The 27,232-nt window shown below is 37.5% G+C and overlaps 1 protein-coding gene across 2 annotated transcripts in view; it reads right to left on the bottom strand.

The window, feature by feature from the left end:
• Positions 1–27,232, bottom strand: part of Mur89F (Mucin related 89F) — a 411,681-nt gene that overhangs the window by 99,360 nt on the left and 285,089 nt on the right. For both annotated transcript variants that reach the window (XM_067761541.1, XM_067761542.1), the window contains exon 3: positions 8,656–9,055. In XM_067761541.1, coding sequence (XP_067617642.1) covers positions 8,656–8,977 — 322 coding nt within the window. In that variant the 5' untranslated portion in view covers positions 8,978–9,055. The remainder of the gene's footprint in view (positions 1–8,655; positions 9,056–27,232) is intronic.

The raw sequence follows: 27,232 nt of genomic DNA, 5'->3' as shown, positions 1-27,232 counted from the left end.
CGCTTATCGGCTTTTTTGGTGCTGGCGTAACTTTCTTGAATATTAAATTAACATCGCAATAATCGATTGTTTATCTTGTCACAAGCATTATGGGCACTTCAAATAGTACACATAAGGGAGCTCGACATTTTTCTATTTTGTGGAGATTAGGTAAGCCGTATACCAAACTGATTACCTAGATTTTTGTAAAACTTTGAAAAAGCTAAAAAATGACAACAAATTCTGAAAAAGCTAAAAAAACCTTAAAGATAAATAACAATTTTTAAAGCTAAATGGAGAAAAAAAGCTAAATCTAGCTTGAAAAAGGCTAAAACGGCAATACTGATTATACCGGTGAAATATATAAGATGTAACAAAAAATTAAATTTTTTGAGTCTGCGTTTTGAACCATCACCAATCGGGCCCAACATTGATATGTCATGTTTTCAAGGGTAGGATTATCGTTTGAAGTGATGAGTTTGTGGAAATAGTTCATTTGATTTTTGTAGGCCCACCCTAATGTACATAAATCAACCTGCCTCTATAGTTATGTATTAAACTAATTCAAAACAGTACCCAGCACATATAATCAATCGCTTTTTATAAACAAAAACGAAAAAATAAAAATAAAAAAATGTAGCAATATGTTATGCGATAATATGCAAGCTTTTACATATTTTATAAATTAATACCGATAAATATAGGAGCTTATGGTATTAAATAGATATTTATGCGTATGAATAATTAAATAATTTTTTGGTTAATAAAAACAAGTTAAACAGATCTGTTGTAATTTATCAAGTTATTTTAAACCCCTTAACTCGTCATTTTGAAAATGCAAATAAATACATTTAAGGGAATTGAAGTTTAGGTGAAAGCTAACATAACATATTAAGGGAATTCGCTTTGAATGGCAATGCGCACGGATTGCTTATATCCTATGTAGTGTTGCCATTTTAAGTTTTTCAAGCTAGATTTAGCTCCTTTTTCTCCGTCAATCTTGAATTGTGATTTGGCTTTAATCCTTTTTTCAGCTTTTTTCAACATTTTTTAGCTTTCGTTAGCTTTTTTTTCAAAATTTTAGAAAACCTAGATGAATATTTTGGTTTAGATAAGGTTTTAAGAACACTAAATGAATTTGGGCTGGATATTAAAGCTTTGAGGTGCTTAATCTATATATATAAAAAGGAGTGTACATTTTGATTGTCACTCCATAACTCGAGAACGGATAGAAAGATTGCCATGAAATTTTTAGGAAAGACACAGGAAGGAGAGGTGATGGTTAGTTGATTTTGAAATCCCAAATCGGGTTAGCCATTCTTGAGTTATGATTTTTTCTTAGAAAATACTATAAAAAAGATAGTCGTGTTAGTTACACTACGCATAACTCAAGAACGGATGAACCAATTAGGCTGAAGATTGGTGGGGAGGTAGCTTATTACCAGGGAACGGACATACGATACTTTTTATTCCGTTCTGGCTAGGGTCTTGAGATCAAAACGTGGACCTGGGTAATCCTGGGATGTGTTTGTACAATATGGGTATCAAGTGGAATCTGTTTATGAGTAATTTGATACTGAGGAGTTTTCATATCTACTGGTGACTAGGGTCTCGATATATAGGCCAAAACGTGGATCCGGGCACCACTAAAATGTGTTTATACAAAATGGATATCAAATGAAAACTGTTGATGAGTGTTTTAGTACAGGGTAATTTTCATATCAGGGTAATACTAGGAAGTGTTTTTACATTATGGGTATCAAATTGAAGCTGTTAATGTGTGCTTTAGTGCAAAGTAATTTTTATATCGCTGCGTGACTAGGGTCTCGAGATATAAGCCAAAACGTGGACCCGCATACCCCTAGAAGGTGTGTGTAATATGGATAGCAAATGAAAGCTGTTGATGTGTGCTTTAGTGCAAAGTAATTTTTATATCGCTGTGTGACTAGGGTCTTGAGATATAGGCTTAAACGTCGACCAGGATACCTGTACAATGTGTGTGTATTATGGATATCAAATGAAAGCTATTGCTGAGATCTTTAAAGTAATTTCCATTGTAATATTCGATTTAGTAGCATCAACCTGGCAAAACTGATAAATAAGCATGCGAAGCCGAAATAAAGACATGAATTAATAATGCCCACATACCTATATATGTACCTATATACGTCCTGTTCGATTTGCCTGAAATTTGGTGTATTAATTTGCCTGTATTAGTATTTACGATCCTTTTTTCCGGGAACTAGACCAGAGACGGCCTGGGACTGGGATTAGGACCACCCTTTGGGACTGGCAATAAGAGACGAAGGAGAATGAGAAGAACTTGAGAGAAGAGAAAAGAGGGTAGGAGAAGGAGACTGAGAAAGAGATAGAGTGAGACGAAATAGAGATAGAGGAATCGAAAAAGATGGAGGGAGGAGTGAATAAAAGATTAAGAAAAATATAAGAGGGGGAGGCAGGGTTAGACGGAAAGAGCTTATTAAGATGTATGCAGATAGACCAAATTTAGGGCAGAACAACGTCTGCCTGGTCTGCTAGCAACTGATAAAGCTAGCGTTATGGTAGGCAGAGATAATGGAATAGTAGCCTTATCGAAGCAAAATCAACCTAATAGCGACTTGGCGGTATCGTCTGCTACAAAACCCCTTCCGAGCAAAATTTAAATTTTTGATTTCAGAGCTTTTAACAAAGTTCGCATATAGAAAAGATAATTATACAAAGCTATTTGCTGCCACTTAGGATGGACTTGAACTTCTTCGAATTGTATTTACACGAATGGGATAACATTTTTTTAAACCTTCAAATTTAGAAAAATTTCAAAATGAAAAAGGTGTTGGTGTTCTGAGTAGCTTTTCAATAGTTCTGTAGTTCCTGAAAATGAGGAAAAGAGTTCTGCAATTAACCCCCAGTAACCACATTTTTCAGATCATTTTTATCCTTCTGAGGAACACCAGAACTATTGAAAAGCATTTTTCTTAATTAAAAATTTTTTTTTGAATGTTGGTGGAAATTTCACAGAACTTTTTTCTCTTCTTTAGGAACTCCCGAACTATTGAACAGCTACTCAGACACCAATTTTTTTAAAATTAGTGTTTTGTTAGAAATTTTTTGACTTCCCAAAAAAAGTAATAACTGGGCGTTATTTTGCACACCTTTTTCTCCTTTTCAGGAGCTCCAGAACCATTGACATTCCGGTAACAAAAAACCATTAAGGTACTAATCCGATTAATTCGGGAACTATTAAGTGTGGTCATACATTAAACCTTCTTGGCTATCCTTCAGGTTCCATGAGGAACTTGGGGTCCCTAGAGCCTTGCCTGATAAGTATGCGTATGATACATCCAAACTTGCAACAGGATTCCCTCCGCGTATTTGAGGTTGACAATTGGGTTGCGGAAGCTATAAAGCTTTGTATTGCCCTATCAGCCCCATGAATCCCATATAATTTTGTTGTTGTAACTTTACAATCCGCGTAATTCACGCGTTTCGGTCAATTGCATTTGCAGGACAAAACGAATACTCCTAATGGGTTGTGCATTTCGGAAAATGCAGTGTTCTGTTAGCACATCCCTAAACCACCACGTTGCCACGGCTGCCGATGCATAAAGTAGTACATAAAAGCTAGTCTCTAATCTAAATATCCAAGGCAGTCTTAGACACAAACTACATAATTCTCTTCCCCACAAGGAAAGATTCGAAAGATGGGGGGATCACTCAGAGTTTCGATACCTTGGTTTATACGAACGGATCTAAAATGGCTTGCGAAGTGGGAGCTGGAGTATTTGCGACTGTTCCGCCCACGTTCTTACGTATGCGGCTTCCCGACTCGGCAATCGTGTTTCAAGACGAGATTTTCGCTACCCAAGAGGATAATGGATAACAATAGTAACGGTAACAGGGTGACCATTTTCTCCGATAGCCACGCGGCTCTTGGTGCCCTCGGGTAGGCGACAATAACACCAAACCTGGTTGGGCAGTGTATGGAGAGCGCCATAATTTTGGCGAGCCGGCCAGATCGTTACCCTGATATGTGTGCCAGGCTAACGAGATGGCGGATAAGCAGGCACGGCGTGGAGCGGCTCTTGATGTTTCAGGAGCGAAGGAGATATTTGCACCCTCGGACTCATCAAGGGTTACATCTCCCAGCACTGGTTGAACGAAGCCAACAATAGGTGGAAGCGGTTGTGGTCCTGTATAGTTTCCAAGAGTATATGGTCATTATATAACGAAACACGATCTATAGCTGTCCTTAAGATGAACAGAAGGGATATATCCAGAGTAGTTGCGGTGCCCAACGGGCATTGGGCAATTGGGGTACATGCGGCACGGATGGGACTGGAACACAATACCAACTGTCGCAGCTGCAGGCGTCCAGAGGCGGAAGAAATGGTTGAGAATCTGCTGTGCGAATGTCCAGCACACTGTCGAAGCAGAATAAAGTTTCTTGGAAAGCACTTTTTCGAAAGCCTTCCAGAACTTAAGGATGTTCGGCCGGGAGAGCTTCTCAAATTTTTAAATTCCACGCGATGGATATAGGGGGACGGGTTTCCCTGAGGCGCTTGAAACTTATTATTAGTCTTCCTACAACATTATTGGTTAACTCACGAGTGGTGGTATCAAAATGGCGCATGAGGGCTAATTGGAGTCAATTGGGACTCGCCACTCCAACCAACCAACCAACGCAACCAACAAAAATGCTGCAACTACTCTGATGGGTATACCAAACAAAGAAAAAACTGGTCAGCAAAAAAAGCTCTACAAAAGCGCACATGCTCTAGAAAATGACAATTGAGTTGATAATTACAATGATTATGCGCATTAATTTCATTTGACCCTATTTTTTTTACTGCATTCTTCTATCATATAGATATGTACATTTGACCCTTTTTTCTTCAAACATCTTCTCTTATACTACGTGTATGCACATTTATTGAATGACTTCTCTTTATCCCCCAAAAATTATCTAAAATAATTAAGAAAGCTTCATATTTGGCGATGTTGGCTTTGTATTTCGTTTTGAGCGTCGATGGTTGCCTTTTTTCTTATCGCTGTTGAATAACAATGCAGTTGACTGCATTGTAAGCACTTTTTCACACACGTACTTCTTACTACCTAACTGCTTTTCTTTTTATCCATCCATTCATTTCCTTTCCTGTGCTGCATTAATATTACAAACTATATAATTAAAATGTGAGACAAAAAGCTCATGCATATCCTTCGTGTTTTTTTTACTACATACCAACGTAAATAAGCGCACACATACAAGGGGCGTTCATTCATTCACTTCAGTGAGTGACAGTATACGTGGGTGCCTTTTCGAAATTTTTGCACTATATTATAGTGAATGTGAATGTGACTGACTTCGACGCAAGTGATCATGGCGCCATACATAATCTGGCCATTAAATTTTGTTTTTCATTTCTCGAAAGATTACATTTGGAAAGCCCCATAATCAAAATGTCTATATCCATTTAAAATTTTTCGAATGCCTCTTTCACAGATAGCCTTGGAATGAATGTATAGATTTCTTAAGCCCAGTTCCAGTCCTTCGATTTTTTAAGTTTCAAAGACAGCGTTTCCATATATGTATACGAATGGCTCTCAGGTAAACGGTAGGGTTCGGTATATACATGATGATTGTAGTGCCTTCTAGGTAGAAGTATCAGCCATTACAGGAAACATACTACCAACAAGGAAATCTTTATTTTTAGCGACAGCCTAGCGGCAAACGAATGCATAGCCTACTTATTCAGTTCTGAACTAACAATAAACTCAAAACTCATAAACCTCAGACCTCTTCGCAGAAGATGTCCCAACAGAAGCGTGCGTACCTCACATGTGTCCCGCGATTTAGGGACATTGAGGCAAACTGTGCTGCAGACGAACTTGGTAAACGGTGTATGACCAATTAGATTTTTCTCGACAAAATATGTTTAGATATACCCTTTGAAACATGCAAGCTCAAGGTAAACGTGTCTATCTACTGTCTAGCCAGCGGTAGATGGCTATAAACGCTAGGGTGTCAGATATCTAAGCAAACCTGGCCAATGTAGGATCTCAAGAGGTTCCATCAAGTTTACATCTTAAGTAGGGATCAAATTTCAACACTTATGGGAGCACAAACTGGCTATTGCATTTTTAGTAGGCATCCAGCAAGGCTACGAGGGTGCTGTCGTCGGCTTAATTGGTGCCAGACAACGTTGCCTGGGAGATCTCTTTTTGCATAACTCATGCCAGGTCACTGAGTACGGAATCAAAGACTTGGTAGCCTTAATCAAATCACTGAAATAGTTCGAAGAGAAGAGACCCTGGGCCAGAAGGTGGATATAGAGAGAGATAAGGGAAGATGTGCGAATAACTGAGTGAAAGAAAGCAGTATAGTTCCGATATTTTCCAAGCCAAACCAAAGTTTCAAGGCGGGAATTGGGTAAGAGGGCGAGGGAGAATATCGAAGAAGTCGATCCGAAGGCCAGCATTTCATTTATTGGGAATAAAAAAATATACCGGATATAAAAGAAAACTTAATGCTTCACCACAGGACCTGTTCAAAGGAATATTGAGGGCAACGAGATGGCGAACGAGCTCGGAAATACGGGGTTTTGCCGTACCCTGTATAAGCAGACAAGTTGCATTAAACATTCATATAAATAAAGAAAAAAAAAACATTCAAAGCACTTTCCAGTAGAAAGCAGGCTGTAAGTGGTGGCCCACGGAGAGGTTATTATAAGGTTGTCGAGACAGTGCTGAGTGGCATGACCCTTGTAGAGATCCAGTTATACAAGAAAACTCTTCCCTCGCGCCCAAGATCTGATCTACACCGAGCTAGCTCAACGACCATCTCGTTTTCCTTGCTGGATCACAACTTCCTCCTCTGCGTTACAAAAATTCTTTGATAAAAAGACCAATCGTTGGTTTGCGGGCCGAGTCCCTGTAGAGAACGATCTAATTGCAGCTGTAAACGCAATATGAGAAGCTGCTGAAACTTTACCTAGCATAATATTTGTGGGGCTCTTCGTACTTTCCACACATTAATATTGGTAGAATAAAATTTAGAAGAAAAACAAGTAAAGGTGTCTAAGTTCGGGTGCAACCGAACATTATATACTCAGCGTGAGCTTCAATTGTACATTTCATTTCAGATAAATTACTTTTCTACATAACACGTAACACCGTCCGTTTAAAATAAATGTCTCCCCATTTCCTCTTACAATGAAACTTGGTAAGTGAAATATCATTTATTCAAAACTAGTTTTTGCTAAGTTATAGCTTTTTATTCTAGTCTACGACCCTTTTAAACCTTTTGAACTTGTTTTGTGCCCAAGTTGCCGTGGTCTTTAACCGATCCTGTCCATTTTTACTAGAATTATTTTCCGCTATAGGGAAATTTGTGTACCAAATTTTATTCCGATCCGTTAATTTTTCTTCGAGTTAAGGCTCCAGAAACATAGAAAATTGCTTAGTCATAAAAGGGGCGGTGCCACACCCATTTTCAAAAATTTTAGTGGTTTCCAATTTAATGTTATAATTCAATTTAGAAAGTAAAATTCTATTTATACAAAGCTCTTTTTCGCTAAGATACAACTTATTATTTTCGTCCATGACCCTTTTAAAAATCTTTTATATAAAAGTGGGCGTGGTCCTTAACCGATTTCGTTAATTTTTCTTCGAAGCATGCCCTATAGTAAAGGCAACCTCTCTGCCGAATTTTGTTACGATAGGTTTAACGATTTTTGATTTATGATGAATTATATTTGTAAAATTGACTTTATCACAAGTGGGCGGTGCTACGCCCATTTTAAAAAAATTTTGTAAATTTTTATCAAGAGTCTCAGTATCAATCCACACGTCAAATTTAAACATTCTAGGTGTATTTTGTTTACTAAATAATCAGGTTTTTTGTGTTTTCCAAAATGTTATATATATAAAAAGTAGGCGTGGTTATCATCCGATTTTGCTCATTTTCAATACCAATCTACGTGCCAAATTTGGTGAAGATATCTAAATATTTACTCAAGTTATCGTGTTAACGGACAGACGGACGGACGGACATGGCTCAATCAAATTTGTTTTCGATACTGATGATTTTTATATATGGAAGTCTATATCTATCTCGATTCCTTTATACCTGTACAACCAACCGTTATCCAATCAAAGTTAATATGCTCTGTGTGCAAAGCACGCCGAGTATAAAAATATTGAAAAAAGAAGGAGAAAAAGAAAAAAAAAAGCAGGTAAGGAAAAAGAACTAGGAAATGATGGTTTGAGACAGAAGAATAAAGGGAATAAGCAGAGGTGTATATAAAAAATGAGGAAGATAAAGAAAGATGATGAGATAACAATGGAAGAATGATCATCGCTATTCTAATATGGAAGAGGGTTTATTTCAAATACTTGGTCTACATAGGAACAACACATGGCGATTCTGAAAGATCCGCAAACCTTAGACAGACACAGAAAAGTAATGCCCGAATTTCTTTTCCGTCCCTTGTACATCAAAACTCTTATGATCATACATATCTACATAGAAGTTACTACTTAGTTTGTCAAAGCACCGAGCAAAAAGGAGTAGTGCAAGGATTTCCTGCTCCACTATAATTTTGTTTTCTTTTACATCATTCAAAGTGTGTGTGTGTGTGCTCCCAGCCTGCACCGTATGACAATTGAATCTCAACTTACCTTGTGCTTCTGCCATTCGCATGCTTCCGCTTGTCGTTAGAAGAATACAGAATACCGTGAGAAACTGACAAAACAATGACAGTGTGGCCGTAATGGTTTTACTAGTGGTAGCGCTGCTGCTCCTGCCGCCGCTGCTTTTGTTATTGCTGCATAGTCGATGACGCCTCAGGTATGCTTGTGGTGTGGTTTTTGTGTGCTGGTGCTGGTGGTGGCGGTGGTGATGCAGTTTGTTGGCGCTAATGTTGCTGCTGTCGCTCGTATCGCTTGTGTTGCTGTTATGCAACGGATGCGGAAATGGCGCCATTTGTGCTACTGACGCCATAACGGTGCGAAAAATGCTATACAAATTTGTTTATGTATGTGTGTTTGTATGTTTGCGTGCGTAAATGTGTTGTTATGCCTGCAAAGAGTTGAACAAATATTCAAATAAGAATTAAAAGACTATGTGCGTGAGCTACATAAATAGAAATTGAGTATTGGCAAACAATTTCAATAAATACATATTTCACGTGAAAGTCGCTAAAAGCTTGCTTTGTTGAATAATTTTCCCAAAAAAAACCAACCAAGCTAGTTAGCAAATGCGCGAGATTACCAAAACGTGCGTCATCACACCTTCTGCGCCAACAATATTGCGTAAATATTTTGCGAAAAATAAATTTTCCATCAATTCTATTAATTAAAAAGTTGGTACTTCGCTGAATAGCGCACCGGCATAGTGACATCCAAAACAGAGTAAGAAATTTGGCAAAAAAACAAATAAATGAATAAGACAACAACGTAATAAAAACAGGAAAATTTGTTAAAAGGGATGTCAAAGGACGTGTAAAAGCTTTAATTATATAACCAGATGTGGGGAGTGTTTTTGGTTTTCTCGAGTTATTTGGGAACAATAAATCTTATCACACTGTTTGTGGTTGGACTCTCTAAACGGCGCGACCGAGGATCAGGTCTTATCTATTTTTTATACCCAAAAATAGTAAGAATGGTCAACCCTAATTTTTGGAACTTAGACTAGTAATAAATGATGGGAAAGAATTGAAAGATCTAGGGAGAAGAAAAATTAGAAAAGGAGAAAGAGATAGAGTTAGACGAAGATAGAGAGATAGGTATATGTGGAGCGGGGGAGGGTGAAAGAGAGGGAGCTAGAAAGAAAAGCAGCAATGGAAAAAACAGAGAGGGAGAAAGAGACGCAGAGAGAGGAGTGAATAAAATGATAAAGAAAAGGGGAGCGAGGTTGAGAGTGTAAGGTCCGGTTTTCAGTAGTTGGTTAAGCTAACCTTAAACTAAGATTACTTAAACTAGTCAAATTTAAGCTACAGTTAAACTAATGAGCAGTTTTTCAGTCACAGTTTAAGACCGCCTTTGGGGTAGGCTTTTTTGTGCGGCAACATTGGTTTCTTATTAGCTAGATAATTTATAGATACGGTAACAGCTGGATTTTGTTTACCCAAAAAACATGGAAAAAATTTCTCCAGCGAAATATATATCTAGTTCTGGAGGCTATATCCAACTACATTATTTAATTGTTCTTAAAACAGCGAGTACTCGAGTTGATATCCAAATTCATTCTCCAATCACTATTCAACCTTTGAGAAATTTTGTAAAATTTAGAGTTCTCGAGTTGTGCTTCAACGCTATTATCATTATCAAACTCTTATCCAACCTTTGAGAGATTTTGAGAAATGTACAGTCCTCAAATGAATATTTAGCACATTTCTCCAGTTGCTATCCTACATTGGATAACGAGTTGAGTTGAAAATAAAATCTCCAAGGTGGTACCACCTAAACAAACAGCTGTTTATTGTGAGAAATAAACAACAGGTTAATAGCAGCAATGTAGCGCAATTAATCAAAAAAATTTACATATATTTTATTTTATTCTCACGAAAATACTGTAGTCTGGAATCTTACATTCGAGTACAGTCAGAGAACCAAAAGTTGGTAACTAAATTTTTTTAACTTAAGTAATATCATTCATTGCTTTATAAAAAAATCCTTCTTTTGCTGAGTATGCTATGATTCTCGAGTTGAGCCACTGTTTCGAAACAATTCTTGAGATTTTAGAAGTATGCCTAGTTATCAGCATGATCTCTAATGGCACTCAAGTCCAAATGCTTGTTGGGTATATTCGGCGCCATTTCAAACGAACGCAAATACCTGACAGGTTAACTAGAGTTTAATCGTGCCAGATCGGCATCAATTTAATGCCACCTTGAAAAGCTGCGTTGAAGAATTAAATATACTTAACACCAATTTTCAAAACTGCACTTACCACTTCATAGATAACGTTGTAACAAGTCTAACCAATAGTATAAAATTTGCATGCGATAACTCAATGAAGATAAGGCGCGGTTCTAAACCATACAACCCTTGTGGAACAAAGACCTACAATCGCTTAAAGAAAAGTGTATAAAACTTCACCACAGACTGAATAGGCTGTCCAAGCAAGGTAGGCCATTAGAAGAAACTGCTAAAATGCACTCCGATGCAAAGCGCGAGTATGCAGCAACACTGAAGGCAGAATCAATACAACATTTCAGGGATTTTTGCAAAACCCAAGGTAAAGAAGATGTTTGGTCGGTCACAAATAGAATTATAAAAGATGCACCCGTACAGCATCCGCCCACGACACTTCACCATGCAGGAAGTACAACAGAGACCAGTATCGAAACAGCAAATGTTCTACTGCAGCACTTCTACCCAGACGATTGTGGAGACATAACCATAAGCCAGCGTGAAATCCGCAGTCAGGTAAAAAATAGTTTAAGTACACCTGACGACAAAGACTTCACAGAAGCCGAGGTCGTCGAGGCTATTAATACAATGAACCCTAATAGAGCTCCTTGATTAGATCACCTGACATCGGATATATACTTGGAGGTAATCAAATATTATCCTGATTTAATAACTAAACTATACAACGCTTGTTTAAAAATTGGTTACTTTCCGAAGGCATGGAAGGAAGCGTATGTCAAAGTGATACCAAAAACAAATAAAGTGGCTGGAGATGTATCATCATATAGACCAATAGGGCTTTTACAAATATTAGGCAAAGTGTTGGAAAAACTACTCACTAAGCGTTTGAATTTCCACTCAGAAAGCCATAATTTGTGGTCTAATAAGTAAATCAATGTCAAAAGGGGGTATCCAAGGTTCCATATGTGGTCCTACGTTTTGGAACATAATTTAAGATAGCCTATTTATCATGCCACTACCAAATGGATGCCAAATTCAAGCATTTGCCGATGATGTGCTCCTTACTGTGGCCGCAAAAACACACGCGGAGCTCGAATGTATAGCTAATGCTGCTTTATGCCAAATACATCAATGGGGAAACGAAGTTTTGCTATAAGAGTGATACGTGGCTTTCACACTGTGTCCGCAACTTCTGCACTAGCACTAGCTGCGTTCACGCCACTCCATCTTAAAGTTGCAGAAATAAGCAAAGTATACGAGGTCAGAAAACAAGGCGGAAAATCTGGGTCACCAGTATAAGTTGATTTAGGTAGAGATATACATCCGAAAGACTTGCTACACCCAGCCGATCGGCAAACCATTGAATATAGCAAAATCAGTAGACAGGTCGAAATTGATAGCTTTATAGCACATCATACCACACAGATATTTAAAGACGGAAGCAAACTAGAAACGGGAGAATGCGGATCGGCCTTTGTTATCATCCATCCAGATGGTACTTCTGAAAAAGAAATATTTAAGCTTCACAATGTATGTAGCGTGTTCCAAGCTGAAGCGTACGCAATCGATTCTGCGCTATTCTGGGCTCAAAGGTACTTGGCAACACAAAACCTACACATTTTTAGTGATAGCTAATCATGTCTTCAAGCTATCAAAAATAGAAGCAGTACGACGCCATTAATATACATAAGCGGTTGTGCTTCCTACGTCAAAAAAACCAAATTAATTTCTCTTGGGTAAAAGCTCATACTGGTATCGACGGAAATGAGCAAGCAGATTAAGCAGTCAAGGAAGCGGTAGGGCTGACTACAAGTCCTGTTTACAAAAAATTTCCAATGAGCTATACTAAAGCAATTATACAACAAGAAACGCAAGAAGCATGGCGTCGCGAATACACAGATGAATCGACAGGCAGTACCACAAAAATGTTCTTCCAGTCGCCAAAAGAAGCAGAGATTTACACTGAAAGATTTGGAATTTCATTCGAAAAGACGCAGTGCTTAACTGGTCACAGTTTCTGCAAAGCCTACTTGAAGCGCTTCCATATTACTGATACAGACTTATGTCCATGCAACGAAGGAGAAGCACAGTCAATTAGTCACTTAATCTGCTCGTGTCCCAGGTACCAGAATGCGAGAAGAATTCATGAAACCCTTTGCAAGGAGCTCAAGATACAACCATACAACATAATAGATATTTCACGGAATCAAGAATTGATCGAGTCTTTCAAGAAATTTATTAGTAATATATTTAGTACACTAAAAATCTTTCATTCATTGCAATAACAAATATTCATTACTGTATGCTAAGCTAAATACCTGAAATTTAAACTCACGTCTGTATCCAGTTGCAGACAGTATTGTTTCATAAAATCATATCACCAACTATACTCACATGCATGTATATATTAAGTTATAATAATTTTAAATTCAAGTTATGTACATGAAAATATACAAGAAAAGAAATAATACATTTTCTCGAAGCGCGGCTAGCGTGTAGAGACCTACGGAAAAAAAACACCACATAACGGCGGATGAGCGATATGCAGAGGCAAAATTAGAGTCAGACAAGAGGGAACAAGGGGGGCGGGGGGGGGGGGGGGTAGTAAGAATGAAGGGAAGACGAAATAGAAGGACTACTTACTATTTCTGATATGAACGCAAGCCAACATTCTGGCAGGACAACGTCTGCCGGGTATTATTTTTCATACATATATATTAAAAAATGTAGTCTGTTTAAAACTTACATATGTTTTTTTTTCAGAGTCAAAAAAATTGAGGAGAGAAATGCAGAGACAGATCAGAAGTGGGTTAGATTAGGTTAGGTTGAACAGGCCGGTCAATAAAGACTTCAGATAGATTAAATGTGTCCGGAGTGTTACCAGGATTTATGTGAGCAGCCCCAATCAGGTGCCAGGACTTATATTGTAGAATAACTCCATCCCTTTGGCAAATACTAGAAGGTTTCTTTTACCTAGCTAAATTGCTGCATCCAGATCTGGCAACTCTGCAGCCCCTAACAGCTGAAACCTTGACCTGGCGAGCGCAGGACACGAACACAGAAATAGCTCAACCATTTCTTCATGCAGCTCTCACTTACTACATCTGCTGTTATTGACGAGGCGTAATTTAGTGGATATGGATTGGGACGTCTATCGTCGATTCGGTGTGTGTTGCAACCTCCTTTGTCAACTAATCGGCCTTTTCGTTACTTTCTATCTCTCTATGACCGGGAACCCTGTACCGATATATGGTCCGGCCTGAGTGAAGTTTGTCCAATGCCGCTTTACGTTCCGGGACACTTCTTGATGAAGTACTGTGTAAAGTTAATGTCTTAGTCGGCGCTTGACTATCAATATCTATACTGACGTGACTGCAGCTCAAGCCCGCTTACTCCAGAAATTCTGCTGCTTTCTTCACTGCTATAATTTCCGCCTGAAAGGCGCTGCAGTAATCTGGCAGCCTGTGGGATCTACTTATTTCCGGATCGATACAGGAAACAATTTGGAACCGTAAGCGGAAGTGGGAGGCGGATAAGAAAAAATTATATTGATTGCTGTTCAACCATTTTTACAAAAGAGTTAGCCTCAACATTGCAAGGCCGGGTTTTGTTCGTAATACCATGTCAAAAGGAGGACATTTTTTTTATTTCTGTAATGTCGTTGATATTACGTCGTTTCTCCTGGAGGCCCGATACATCAGGGAGACAGGAAGTTTTCCCTTATAATGATTGAATTACTTGTCGCGCCATCTGGGCAGTCGATAGAAGAGCAACATCCACAGCAGCGGTCATTTCGGCCCACAGTATGTTACTGTTCAATGTCGTCGTGGCTTTAACAAGCCCTCATGGAGAAGTAATCTCTATGCAATTTAATATGCAACCGATTCGACTTATTATGGCGAGATGTACTTCCATGAAATTAGGCTCGAACCATCCTCTTAGATTCCTCCACATGGTCTAGTATTATATCCACTCATCAAAGTTTTATCTTGAGCCAACAGTTTTCTTAAATTGTGAAGCACGCCAGCCACTAATCAATCAAGGCAAGATCTGGCGGGCCGTCTGAAAATAGTTGAAATCAATAAGAAGCCGCTACTTTCTTACATTACTTTTCCGTCTTAGATACACTTGGGTATAAAGCAAAATTAAAAAAAAAAAAATTCTTTAGAACGAAACTCAAAATTGAAGTGCGGAAAAGTGGCGAGCAAAATTTAGTGTCACTTCATTGCCGGGCTTTTGTTTGCGCATTGCATAGTCAATCGGAAAATGACTAACGCTGTTAAGTCACTGCTTGTACTACACACATACATACATATATGCCCGTACATTGCTAATGCTATGCGTAAATGAATTATGAAATAATTGCTTTAAGCAAACGCTTTTTGAAAAGCCACTCAGCGCCACTAAATTCCTGCCATTTCACTTTCCTCATTTATAGTCCATGGACTAAGTCGGCATGTTTGTGTGTCCTTCTAATGCTCGTCCTTCCACAACATTATTGCCTTTGTGTGTGTTGGAGTGTAGTGAATTTGTTCACAAATGCTTTCAATAATTTAAATGTTAATGCTACACACTTAAACTACTTAATGTACTCTGTGGGCCGAGTTTGGTTCTTTTTTTTGTAATTTTTTACTTCTTTTGCTGTGCAGAGTGCTTGATCCAAAGCAAAGCGTTTAACCTCTATCCATAGCACTTTTACATTATTATTGTTACAACAATGTCGCTAGTTTTAAACTGTTCCGTCTCCTCTCCTCCTCTCACTCTCCGTTTGCTCGCGCCCTCTCATTCTATTCTGCGCACCCGTCTTTGATTTTCTAGAGTTGCAAATGAGAAAAGTTGTTGCGTTGCAGCTGCAGTATGGATATATCTGAATGTGTGTGTGTGATTGCTTGTGTGGCAGTAGCAGCATTTTACGCCAGTTGCCCCATTGTGTTTTTATGGACTGTCGCCATTCAGTCAACGAAACGAATGCTGTTGCTTTTGATTTCATTTTTCTTTTCATGCGTCAACGTTTTAATTACAGTTTTTTCTGATTTTTTACTTGTTATTCTAACAAAGACACACTCGCACAGTGGAATGAATTGAATCGTTTATTGTGCTTTAAATATTAAGGCACACAGGGCGACCATACCAGATCAAAAATAATAGAGGGGTGAAAGTATACTCACCAAACGAACCCAAGGAATCTTCCTTTTTCCTTAAGACCTATTGAAAGGTTGATAGATGCCTAAACAAAACGTTAACTGCATCAGTGATGCCTCCGCGTTTGTGAGCATACATTCTCTAAGGCAAGTCTTGGGAAACTGCTCTTTACAAAAACAGAACCACGCACAGAACGACCCCCACGTACGCCTAAGACCATACTACAATAAAGCAGCACAGCAAGCATATGCTGATAAGCAACAGACAGCGGACAGAAGGGGATTAAATAACAGCTGATCATCAACAGCTAATACCTATTCATGAATGTAAAATATAATGTTATGCTTCTCCACTATTCAGTGAGCTTCGCTATTTAAGTAAACAGATTTTCTCGGCAACCCAATACCAATACCCCGCCTAAGATCTATTTATCCTCAGAGAGAATATCTCCTGCAGAAAATATATCTATTGTCGAGGAATACGTCCAAACAAGTTTCCGTAGCCAAAAGTAATCTTGTATATCCCCTATCTTCGACACTCCCACCACTGACAGGCGCTCTGTCGTATCACTTCCGCCACTGTTCCATCCTCTCTTCAGCTGTTGCCGCCCGCTTTCATACCAACGTACAATTGTTACCATTTCGATAGCCATAGTCGTTACTACGACCCTTGGTTGCCTCAGTTGGTCGGCAACTCTCGTCATAGTTTGTTCAACGGTTGCCAACCGCAGACCATTTAAACGTAGAAATAGTTTCTTGCATTGTCCGCCCTGACCCCGTCGCTTACAGCTACACATAGCACACATCTACTAGGTTTTCGCCAGTCGGGGTTTGTGGGACTTCAATTTGACCCTAGATTGGTTAAATTTTATCTCAGCTCTCAGCAAATTCAAGCATAGGACCAAACGCGGGAAATATCCTTCTACTTAAGGGCTGACTCAAATAATGATCAACCAACAGTCGAATGGTAAATGCGAGTTGAGCACACTGATCTTTGCCAAGCCGCTTTCGGAAAACAGTACCATTATTTCTAGTCTGGGTGTTGTTTTCATTACAAGGTAGACATAAAGAGACACCCTACCACGTAATATGAAGTTTCAAGGTACTCACTATATCTCGGAGGTTGTCAAGTCCTTATCTGAGTCGATGAAAGAGAGTTCCCTTTGAAACTTTTTGTGGAATCAATATTAATAAACATGGCGGGACATGACTGAGCTTCGTCTGTATAGTGAACTGTAGTCCCGATCTGGCTATAAGCCGGTTAGGTGATTTTGGCAGTTTGGCGCTTCATTCCTGCTTTCCAATAATAGATGCAAATTCGAATCACCAAGAACGACGAAGATTTCCTTCACCTGTCGTGGCGTGGGTTAGAATTATTTTATACCGCATCAGGCTAAAGTAATTAAATGATAGTTTCATTACTTTTTGGTTCTAATGGCTCTGAGAGATCCTTCCCAAACCTCACAGCGCAAGTGATGTTACTCAATGTCATTTGGCGAAACCTCACAATCTTTGTAGGGAACTAAATCGCATGCAAAAGGTGTTTGATGTCGACGGAAAGATAGTGAGTGTTGAATTTCTTAACGGGAGATTTCTACGCGGCTTGCTGTGAAAAAGTTGTCGACTATAGATTGACCAGGTATGAAACCGGCCGAGATAGCTTGTTGACTTTGGGCTTCAGTCTTGTACACATTAAATTAGATAAAGCCCTATATGCAGGGCTGCCTGCGACTTGATTTTCGTTAGCCGGCATATTGTCATTCTGACTCAGTCATAGTTTTGCGGCGGGAAGCGAATTCCGTTCTGAACTATTTGGGTATTGGGTTCGTCCTTGTTATTGTTGTACCGAAAAAATACTATCAGAAAGTTTCAGGGAAACTGCCTCGAAAACTATATTTTTTTTTTGAATTTTGGAACCTTTTTTACGGCAGGGAATATTATAATCCCCTTAACAGGCTGGAGGTTTGTCTTCCCCTGTTATCTAGCAATGGGGAGAATTGCTCCCCCGAAAACTTCATTTCAGAATGAATCTGCCCTTGCTCTTGAAACCTTCGGCCATCATCTTGACCTTTCTGTAGAATTTTCAAACATTTGTATAGCGCCCCCAACGGCGGCACGTAATTAGAGAGGAATGTGCTGCTGCTGCATAAGGTCACAAATCGCTCTCAGTGAGCAGGTGCGAGACCAGAGTGGAGAAATCATAAGCTGTCTGTTTAGTAAGCAGCTCCTTGAAGGCAAACTTTCTTTTTGTCACTACATGCACTATCCTCACTGCACAATGACGTATGCCTTCTTGGCTGTAACATGTTCGAAGCCATATTTGGACGTCGAAAAGTGCGCACATCTATGACCCTGGTGACGTTAATCACGCCATAGTCGATTTGGTTTCATGTTACTCTTTCAGAAGATAGTCCAGCAGTCGGCTCTTTTTGCCAGCAAGAGTTTGACAGATGCCGGTCCACCGTGAATGGTGCTGGTCAATCACTGCAAAGATTTTAGTCGTCCACGTTTAATGTAACAGTGTTAGTATGCATTAAGTGCGAAAAAATACGATGCCCTTAGTTGAATTTACTCGATCTCCCCCTTAATCAATCCACCGTGCATTGGCGTTAAGTACAACTGGGACATTTAAAACGCGGCCAACCCGCACAAAGCGTAACGTAACGAACAAACTGAGAAATTCTATTAACTTATGAAATTACAAGAGAAATGAAAACTTATAACAAGAAGTCATTAAGTCACAAGGAATTAAAAACTGAAAAGTCAAATTGCAGTTAAAAGAGAAAAGAACATAAATAAAGTTGCCGAGGGAAGGAAATCTGTACTTGCAGTGGGAAAAAAAAATTTCAAAGTGGCTGTGAAGTGTTCAGCTAGATAAATAAAGAAAATGAGGGAGAGAGAATGCGTGTTGGGTGAAAACAAACAAATCAATATGTAATACATACGTAATTGTGTGTGAAAGGATGAATGTCTGCTTGCAGAGAGTTGAAAAGAAAGTTTATTTCCTTTGGTACAGTGAAATGTAAGACATACTCGTACACACACAACAATGTACATTCGAAAATGCACATATTTCATGTATGTATATAAATTTTGAGATATACAGTGATAGTACAACTGACTGAGTTGTTGAGAGAGTGTAACTCAAATAAATACTTTTTTCTATGGTACGAGACTGTCAGGCGACAAATACGCAATGCGAACTTCCCTTTTTGCTTTGTAAATTGAAAAATGAACCTTGCTGAAGGAGAGACAGCTTCCTAACTAGTTCTTTCTCTATTTAATTTTTGAAGTAGTATTCGATTCTGATAAACGAACACGAGCGTTAATCTCGAGACTCTAGAAATCGAGGACTTAGCTTCAGAGTTGGGCATTATTCGCATAAATTTGTATTTGGACAGTTATTCGATGTTTCTAAGAAAATTATTCAATGCTACACTTTTTCCAGTAAAAGTTCAGAAACTACAATTCAAATTCAGAAAATTTCTTAGGTATTTTTTCTCTCATACAATGGAAATAAATTATGTAAAATGGTAAATTATTAATAGTGGTCACCTTGGTGTGATGGTAGCGTGCTGCGCCTACCACACCGAAGATCCTGGGTTACCGCCTCGGGCAAAGTAACACCGAGCACCGAAGCATCCCAAAAGACTATTTATTGATGTAGTTGCACCTCCAAGGTAGATAAGAAGACATCTGCATAAGCCCTATAACGAGATCTGGTGTAGTATGATGCAGAGCAACACGAACGCAGAGTCTGTGATTTCCTTCAAACTCATTACCCCAGGCGAGGGATTTGTACAACAAAAATAAGAACCATACATGGACGGACGGGAAAAAGACTACGCCACCTAGTTCTGTCTATGAGAAACAAGAAAATTTATATGTGCGCTGCTCTCTGCATGTCATCAAAACAAAATCGGAATGTGCTACTTAACGCCAAAGTGGGGGAAAAAGGTGTCGGAAAAATTCAACTTTCATAAATTAGTAGGTGAATCGTCGAGCTGCGAAGACCTGCAACATGGTTAAATCGTACAAATTAAAAAAAAAATAAATAAAACAAACTGTAAAACCGAACTAAAAAAATTCATACCAAATTCTGATCTATGTATTTTATTTTTATTTTTTATCGGGCATTTGTAAAATTCAAATATGCTAAAATTTTTGTTTGTATACTTTGGTTTGGCATTTACGCAAAGTTTTTGAGAGAGATCTTAAAATAAGTAGACCCAAATATATATCTAATAATAATACGATTATAATACACTAGTAATAATATACTGTAACGAATTTTGGGAAATTCTGCTTATTCCAAATCTTCCGCTAACGTTCAAATCACTAAACTGTTGAATAAATAACTCCAATATTGAATAATGCAAAAATGGTCTTTATTAGACTACTTGAAAATAACACTTATACTTCGCAACTGATAGCTTGCTTAAATCAAACTGATTGTCATGCCTCAACTGTTGCTTCTTTTATAATGTTTCGTTTCCTCGTTGACATATTTCTAGGCGCTTCTATTTCTAGAATTAACTAGTGAGTTATCAGCTATAACTGCAGATGCACGATTTTATAGCTTCCGGCATAGCCCATGCGCGTGTATATGTGGGTGATACTTGCACAAATGATTGCATACTTTCGGGAGTATCTCAGATGTATACCTGTGTTTGTGCGTTACTCTCCGCTGCCTGTATGGACATATGGGTAGACATAATTATTAATTTATCGGCTTAGAGATGATAGTATCCCTTAGTGTTGCTAGTATTCGTCACAATACATTAGTAATACTGAGATTGTCAAGTTTGGAAAAACAGTAAGTAAGTAATTCTAACGGAGTTTTAGGTTCAATTTCTTTTCTATTTCGAAGTAATATCTTGCAGTCACATATTTTGATAAAAAGTTTTATTCCATCGAAATCTGTATTATAAAGTTCACCCAAGTCCTTACAATTTAGTCGTTATTATCCCTGTTTAACAAATTTCAAACTTCTAAGAAAAATCCAAATATAAAATTAAGTGAATTTAATCGTGTAAGTTTTGTACTTATTTTTTGTTGGAGACGATGGAGAACACTCTTCATGACGCGAGAAATTTCACATTTTCTAGCCGATTTTGCGGTGCCTCCTTTCACGTTTTACTATATCAATATCCCATCTTTCACAAAGATACTTCGCTTTTTCTATTGCTTCTTCACAAAGAGTGTCTCGAAGTGCGGATTCACGTTTGACAGTTTTCGTTAAAGCAATTTTAATAATTCCCATCGTAACGTTGAACGTGAGAAAAAAAGATATGTGCTTTCAATTATTCCACAACCTGTCGCAAGTGTTCTGGATATATGCATGCATTTTTTAGTATAGAAATTTTTTTTTCTATAAATCAGTTATAAAAAAAATACAAATTATTCCCCCCTCACTACGCTACTGTCCCGTCCTGCCAATTTCTAGAAAAAACTAAAAGGAGCATGACACAAATTGGAAGAGAAGCTCGGCATAAAATATCTTCGGAGGTTATCGAGACTTACATTAATTTTATTTATCAAAGATGGTAAATTTTAACGTTAATAGTTTGATACAGAATTGGTGCATACAATTTTGCTCATGTGAAACAAAGATGGGGCGTTCGTAAGGACCCATTGGTCTGCTTTGAATATGTAAGCAGGTATGAAGAACAGCGTCCACACTTCCGCAAGTAGCGCATAGGTACTAGGTATGTGCATAGATCTCCAGGTTTGTGAGATAAGCGCACCATATGTCAAAAATATCTCAACTTTCCGTCATCATCTTCATTCGTCAATAATTTGCACCTAACTGCATAAGCGTTCTCGGCCGTTTCCTAACAAGTCACGCCAACTTTCCCTGTTTTGCGAGAACTGACGTCGATTGGGAGCAACATGGGAGACCAAGTCTTCCTCCACCTACTTGTTCCAACTCTGTGGAGGTATCTCCCTTCCACTGCTTCCAAGCTGTGGTAATTTCTTGGCCGGAGCGTCATCATGCAATAGTTATTCTCCGTTTTATTTCTTTGATTTCTAAGCTCGGGGTATGCACCTTGAAGAAAACTTGGGGTACAGTATCTCCAAACCATCACTTTGGCAGCATTTTCAACGAAACATCCACACTTCCGCAAGTAACATATTGGTATTACACACATACATAGAAGGAAAACGTCGGCTTGGTCAGTTATGTCAACTTATAGTTACATTCCTCAAACTTTGTACAAAAAGCCAGTACCTATAATAACATTGAACTCATCTGGCTTAATATTTGACGAACTTTTCTACAAAGTTATTATTAGAGAAAACAGGAAATATGATTTAGAATAACTTTTGAAAAAGATCATCCCAATCATAAACTTCTGAAACTGAATTGTAATTTTCTGAACTTAAATTTTAATATTCTGAATTTGAATTGTAATTTTCGGAACTTGAAATGAAAATTGTCAAATTTATTTTTAATTTTCTGAATTTAAACTGGAATCTCTGAGCTTAATTGAAATTTTCTGAGTTTGACTTGCAGTTTTATGAACTTGAATAGTAACTTTCTGAATTTAAATTGGAATATCTGAACTCGAACTTGAATATTCTAAACTTGAATTAGAAGTTCTGGGTTTGAATTCAAATTTTCTGAACATCAATTGTAACTCTCTGAATTTAAATTGGAAATTCTGACCTTAGGTTGTAATTTTCAGAACTTGAATTGTAATTTTCTGAATTTGAATTGTAAATTTCTGAACTAAAACTGAAAGAGGTATAGTTTATTCATGAATAAATTATCTCCGATTGATAATTTCTGAATAATTTTCCGATTGAAATTTTTTTTTTAAACTCATAGTATACTCATTTCAAAATGAGGCAAATAAAATAATTTTGTATCAAGGCGGATCTATACAATGTAATGGTAAAGCGAATTCAACCAATTCGCCGTACGCAAGAATGACAAGTCAAAAGAAAACTTTCATTTAATTTGAATTAACTGACAAATTGTTGTGCAAGGCGTTGAATGGACAACAATCAAGAAGATAAAATCATCTGTTGGGATAACCACAACTGAAACTGAATTCGCCTCGTTTGGTATGTTAACTGAAAGAAACTTATTTATTATTCGATTAAAAAGAAAATAATTAATTCGGCACTCCAATTAAATATCTGTAAATAAACAAGATAAATAACCAAGTTATTCGAATAAAATTTGCCCAACTCTGCTCGACTTCTCGCATGGTTCTCAATTCCAAATACGATGAGGTCACAGATTTTCCTAAACTATTACACTCAGAGAAAAACGCCGTTCTAATATCCAGCACCACCGGACTCAATTCAAGCTTTTCATGTTCTTACTTTTTATACCTTTCAGGAACATGAAATGGTATATTAACTTTCGTCCGATGTTTGTAACGTTGAGAAATATAGAAGACAGACTCACCATTAAGTACACCGAATTTATCAGGGCGACCAACTGAGTTGATATAGCCATGTCCGTCTGTCCGTCTGTCCGTCCGTCTTTATGTTTGAAAGCAAGGTAGTCCCTCAAATTTTGAGATATCTCAATGAAATTTGGCACAAGAATGTATTTTTGTATTATATTGGACATTTGTCGGATCCGGTAGGATCGGACCACTATAACATATATCTCCCATACAACCGATCGTTCAGATAAGATGATTTTGGTCATTTCTGCCGCAATTTAGAAAGTACAAACGTGAAACTCTGTGAAATATTCTAATATATCCCAGAAGATATCCTGAAAAAATCACTTTGATCGGAGCTATATATAATTATATCCCATACAACCGATCGTCAGATAGAAAGATTTTTGGCCATTTCTCCCTTAATTTAGAAAGTATAAGCCTGAAAATCGGTGATATATATTTTAATATATCATAGAAGATTTTCTGAAAAAATCACTTTGATCGGAGATATATATATTATATATCTCATACAATCCATTGTTCAGATAGAAAGATTTTTGGCAATTTCTCCTTTAATTTCCAATATAAAAACGTTAAACTTGGTGATATTTATTCTAATATATCATAAAAGATTTCCTGAAAAAATCACTTTGATCGGAGCTATATGTGTATAGTATATACCTATTCCATACAACCGATCGTTCAGATAGATAGATTTTTCGCAATTTCTCCCTTAGTTTCCAATATAAAAACATGAAAATTGGTGATATATATTCTAAAATATCATAGAAGATTTCCTGTAAAAATCATCTCGATCGGAGCTATATATAATATTTATCCCATACAACCGATTTTTCAGATAAGGGGTTTTTTTGCCATTTTTTATTTTATATTTATCTTATAAATTGTTTAGGTGTGTACATCTGTTCACTATATATTTCTTATCTTATAAATCCAATTATTTGGAGATTACGAACGGGATAAGATTATTGTTGAGCCACAATCATGAAAGGTATGAAGTGTGGGCCCAGCCGAAGACAGTCCCGTCCTAACTTGTTTGTTCTTGAAAAACGAACTACCTGTTCTCAAAACAATAATCTTGTTCTTGAACTGACAGCCATGTTCTTGAAAAGAGAACGGCTGGTCATAAAATAAGAACGAACGTTCTATTAATGAGTACAATGTTCTTAAATTAAGTTCAAGAAAAAAGAAACGGTACAATTCGTGTGCAATACAATGTTAAATACAACATTTGTCATAAGCTATCAAGCAGTTGTTGAATCTTTTTTTTAAAAATTTTTGTATATTTTTTTAACTCTCATTTTTCATTCAGTTCCATTCACATATGCAAAGGTAATTCTCAAACTTGTTATGAAATATTTTAAATATATATTCAGATTTTATCATCAAATAAAAAGAATTTCTCAATAAGAGAAATTTATGAAAAAATTTATATTATGCATTTTTTCTTAAACTTTTGAATTTTAGTAAAAAAATTTTTGTTATAAATATTTTTTATTTATGACAAAAAAATTATTATTAATAAAAATAAATGGGTACCTATTGAAAAAAATACTTTCCCCTCCCACCAAAAATCAAGCACGAACCGTTCTTGAATTGGGACCGAAAAATGTTAAATCGACCCCAAATCATTCTCGAAGCGTGAGAACGAAAAATCTTCAATTAAGCCCAAGTAGTGCTTGAAATGAGCACAGAAGGTTCACACATCAATACCAAACTGGTCATAAAATACGAACGGTGTGCTTGGAAAAACCGTTCTTAAAACAAGCCCATTGGTCACGAGTTAAGAAAAAATGTACTTTACAGACTTTTGTCAACGATTGCTCTTAAATTTGAACTTGTTTCGTTCGTTTTAGAACGATTTTTTCTCTTAGTGTGTCTTAAGCAGCGATCAAGTTAACTATTTTGTTAATAAATATAATATTGGAGGATTGTTTTTGCTCTAATTGAAAGTTAAATAAAAAAAAAAAAAACAGTTCGCACCCGTTTCCTTGTGGTATTAATTTATGCTAATTTCTTCAAAAGATGTAAACATCTAAATGGCTAAGGAGCTAGGAGCGTCTTCCTGAATTTTAGCACTATCAAGTTGGCCGTTCTTGAAGATTTTCGGTAAAACCCAAACCGCGATTTGATAAGTTAGTTATACTGGAATCTCTGAACATCAATATACATTGTTTTGGAAAAATAGGCGTATTTTTCAAAAATCTTGCCCAGGCGACTAAATACTAGTTAGCAACCAAATAATAGAAATTCAACATGATGAACCATTCAAAACTGCCCCAAAAATTCGATCTCAGCTCATAAATGAGAGAAAACCAGCTCACTTTACTTCTATAATTCGCACTGGTTTGCATGAGAACTAAAATGATGCAAGGATCGCTGGATATATACGATACATGACTACAAAAACCTTTAAAAAAGGCCTAAGAAGCTTTTGGCATACATCGCTCTCGACAGATGATACCGTGATCACATTAAAATACTTAGATAGTCCGATGTACGTAAGGCGGCGTATAAGTGTACTCTAGTGTACCTAACCGCTGAGTGGGGATTAATAGTCTGAGGATGTTTTTTAGCATATAGAAAAGGCAACATTGTAGTTTCAGAGGGGAAAATAAAAGCCAATGTATACAACAGAGTGTCGACGTGTTTATTAAGAATGCATTAAAATGCTTTTTGCTCATGAGTCTCAAGGACTACAAAACTTAAAGGATTGAATTGCACGTCACTACTCAAATTTCACTGGAGATGAATGTGCGAGCTAAAAAATAAAAACTTTAAATGCAACGCTTACCTTCGAAGAGAACTTGGGACAAGCTTCTCTTCCAATTTGCGTCGTGCTCTTTTTTAATTTTTAGTACAAATTGACGGGACGGAATCTACATGTTTCACGCCGACCCCGAGCGGCCCTGCAAGGCAGATGAGTTTTCACTGAGAAGCTTCTCATGTCAAAAATAACTCGGAGTGTTTGCCAAATCATAGCCGAGGGGCGATCCCGCTTTAAAAAATTTAAATCTTCCACCTAATGTACATCATAGCAATAACAATTATATATAAACATTTTTGTTAAGGCCTTGAGCATGTATCCCTATTGTGGGAATTCTTTTAAGTAAGCATAAGCTGAGCTTTTAATTTCTACAGAAATTCTTAAGATGAAGCTTATGCACTCCGAAACCTCTCCGCCGGTTTTTTCCGGATAGCTTTACAGCAACCCGTAGAGTGTTCCTGTGAAGTTTATTTTTGAGAAGTGGACCAGGGGCCGATCTATTCAGGTAAATTTCATATTCACGGTTTGATTTGCTTGAAATTTGGTTTATATGTACTCTTTGCCTAGATAAGCATTGATGATAACTTTTTCCGGAAAGTGTACTAGGGACCAATATCTTCGAATAAATTTTATTCACAGTTCAATTAATCAGAAATTTGGTATGAGCATAGGCGGCCGCCGTGATGTGATGGTAGCGTGCTCCGGCTGCCACATTGATGAGCCTGGGCCCGAGCAAAGCAACATCAAAATTTTAGAAACAAATTTTTTTCAATTAAAAGAAATTTTTTCTAAGCGCGGTCGCCCCTAGGCAGTGTTTGGCAAGCACTCCGAGTGTATTTCTGCCATGAAAACTTCCTAGTCTTGCAGATGCCGATAGGAGTCCGCATTCAACAAGTAGGTTCCGTCGCGTCAATTTGTAGGATAAATTAAAAAGAAGCACGACGCAAATTGGAAGAGAAACTCTGCCTAAAATCTCTTCGGAGGTTATCGCATAATATTTGTCAGATATTTCCATTTCACGCTGTTGAATCATGAATAATTATATT

This window comes from Eurosta solidaginis, chromosome 1 (assembly GCF_040869045.1).
Source record: "Eurosta solidaginis isolate ZX-2024a chromosome 1, ASM4086904v1, whole genome shotgun sequence".
Taxonomy (NCBI): domain Eukaryota; kingdom Metazoa; phylum Arthropoda; class Insecta; order Diptera; family Tephritidae; genus Eurosta; species Eurosta solidaginis.
The sequence above is the reverse complement of the archived record's forward strand: the minus strand, read 5'-3'. Positions and strand labels throughout refer to the sequence as shown.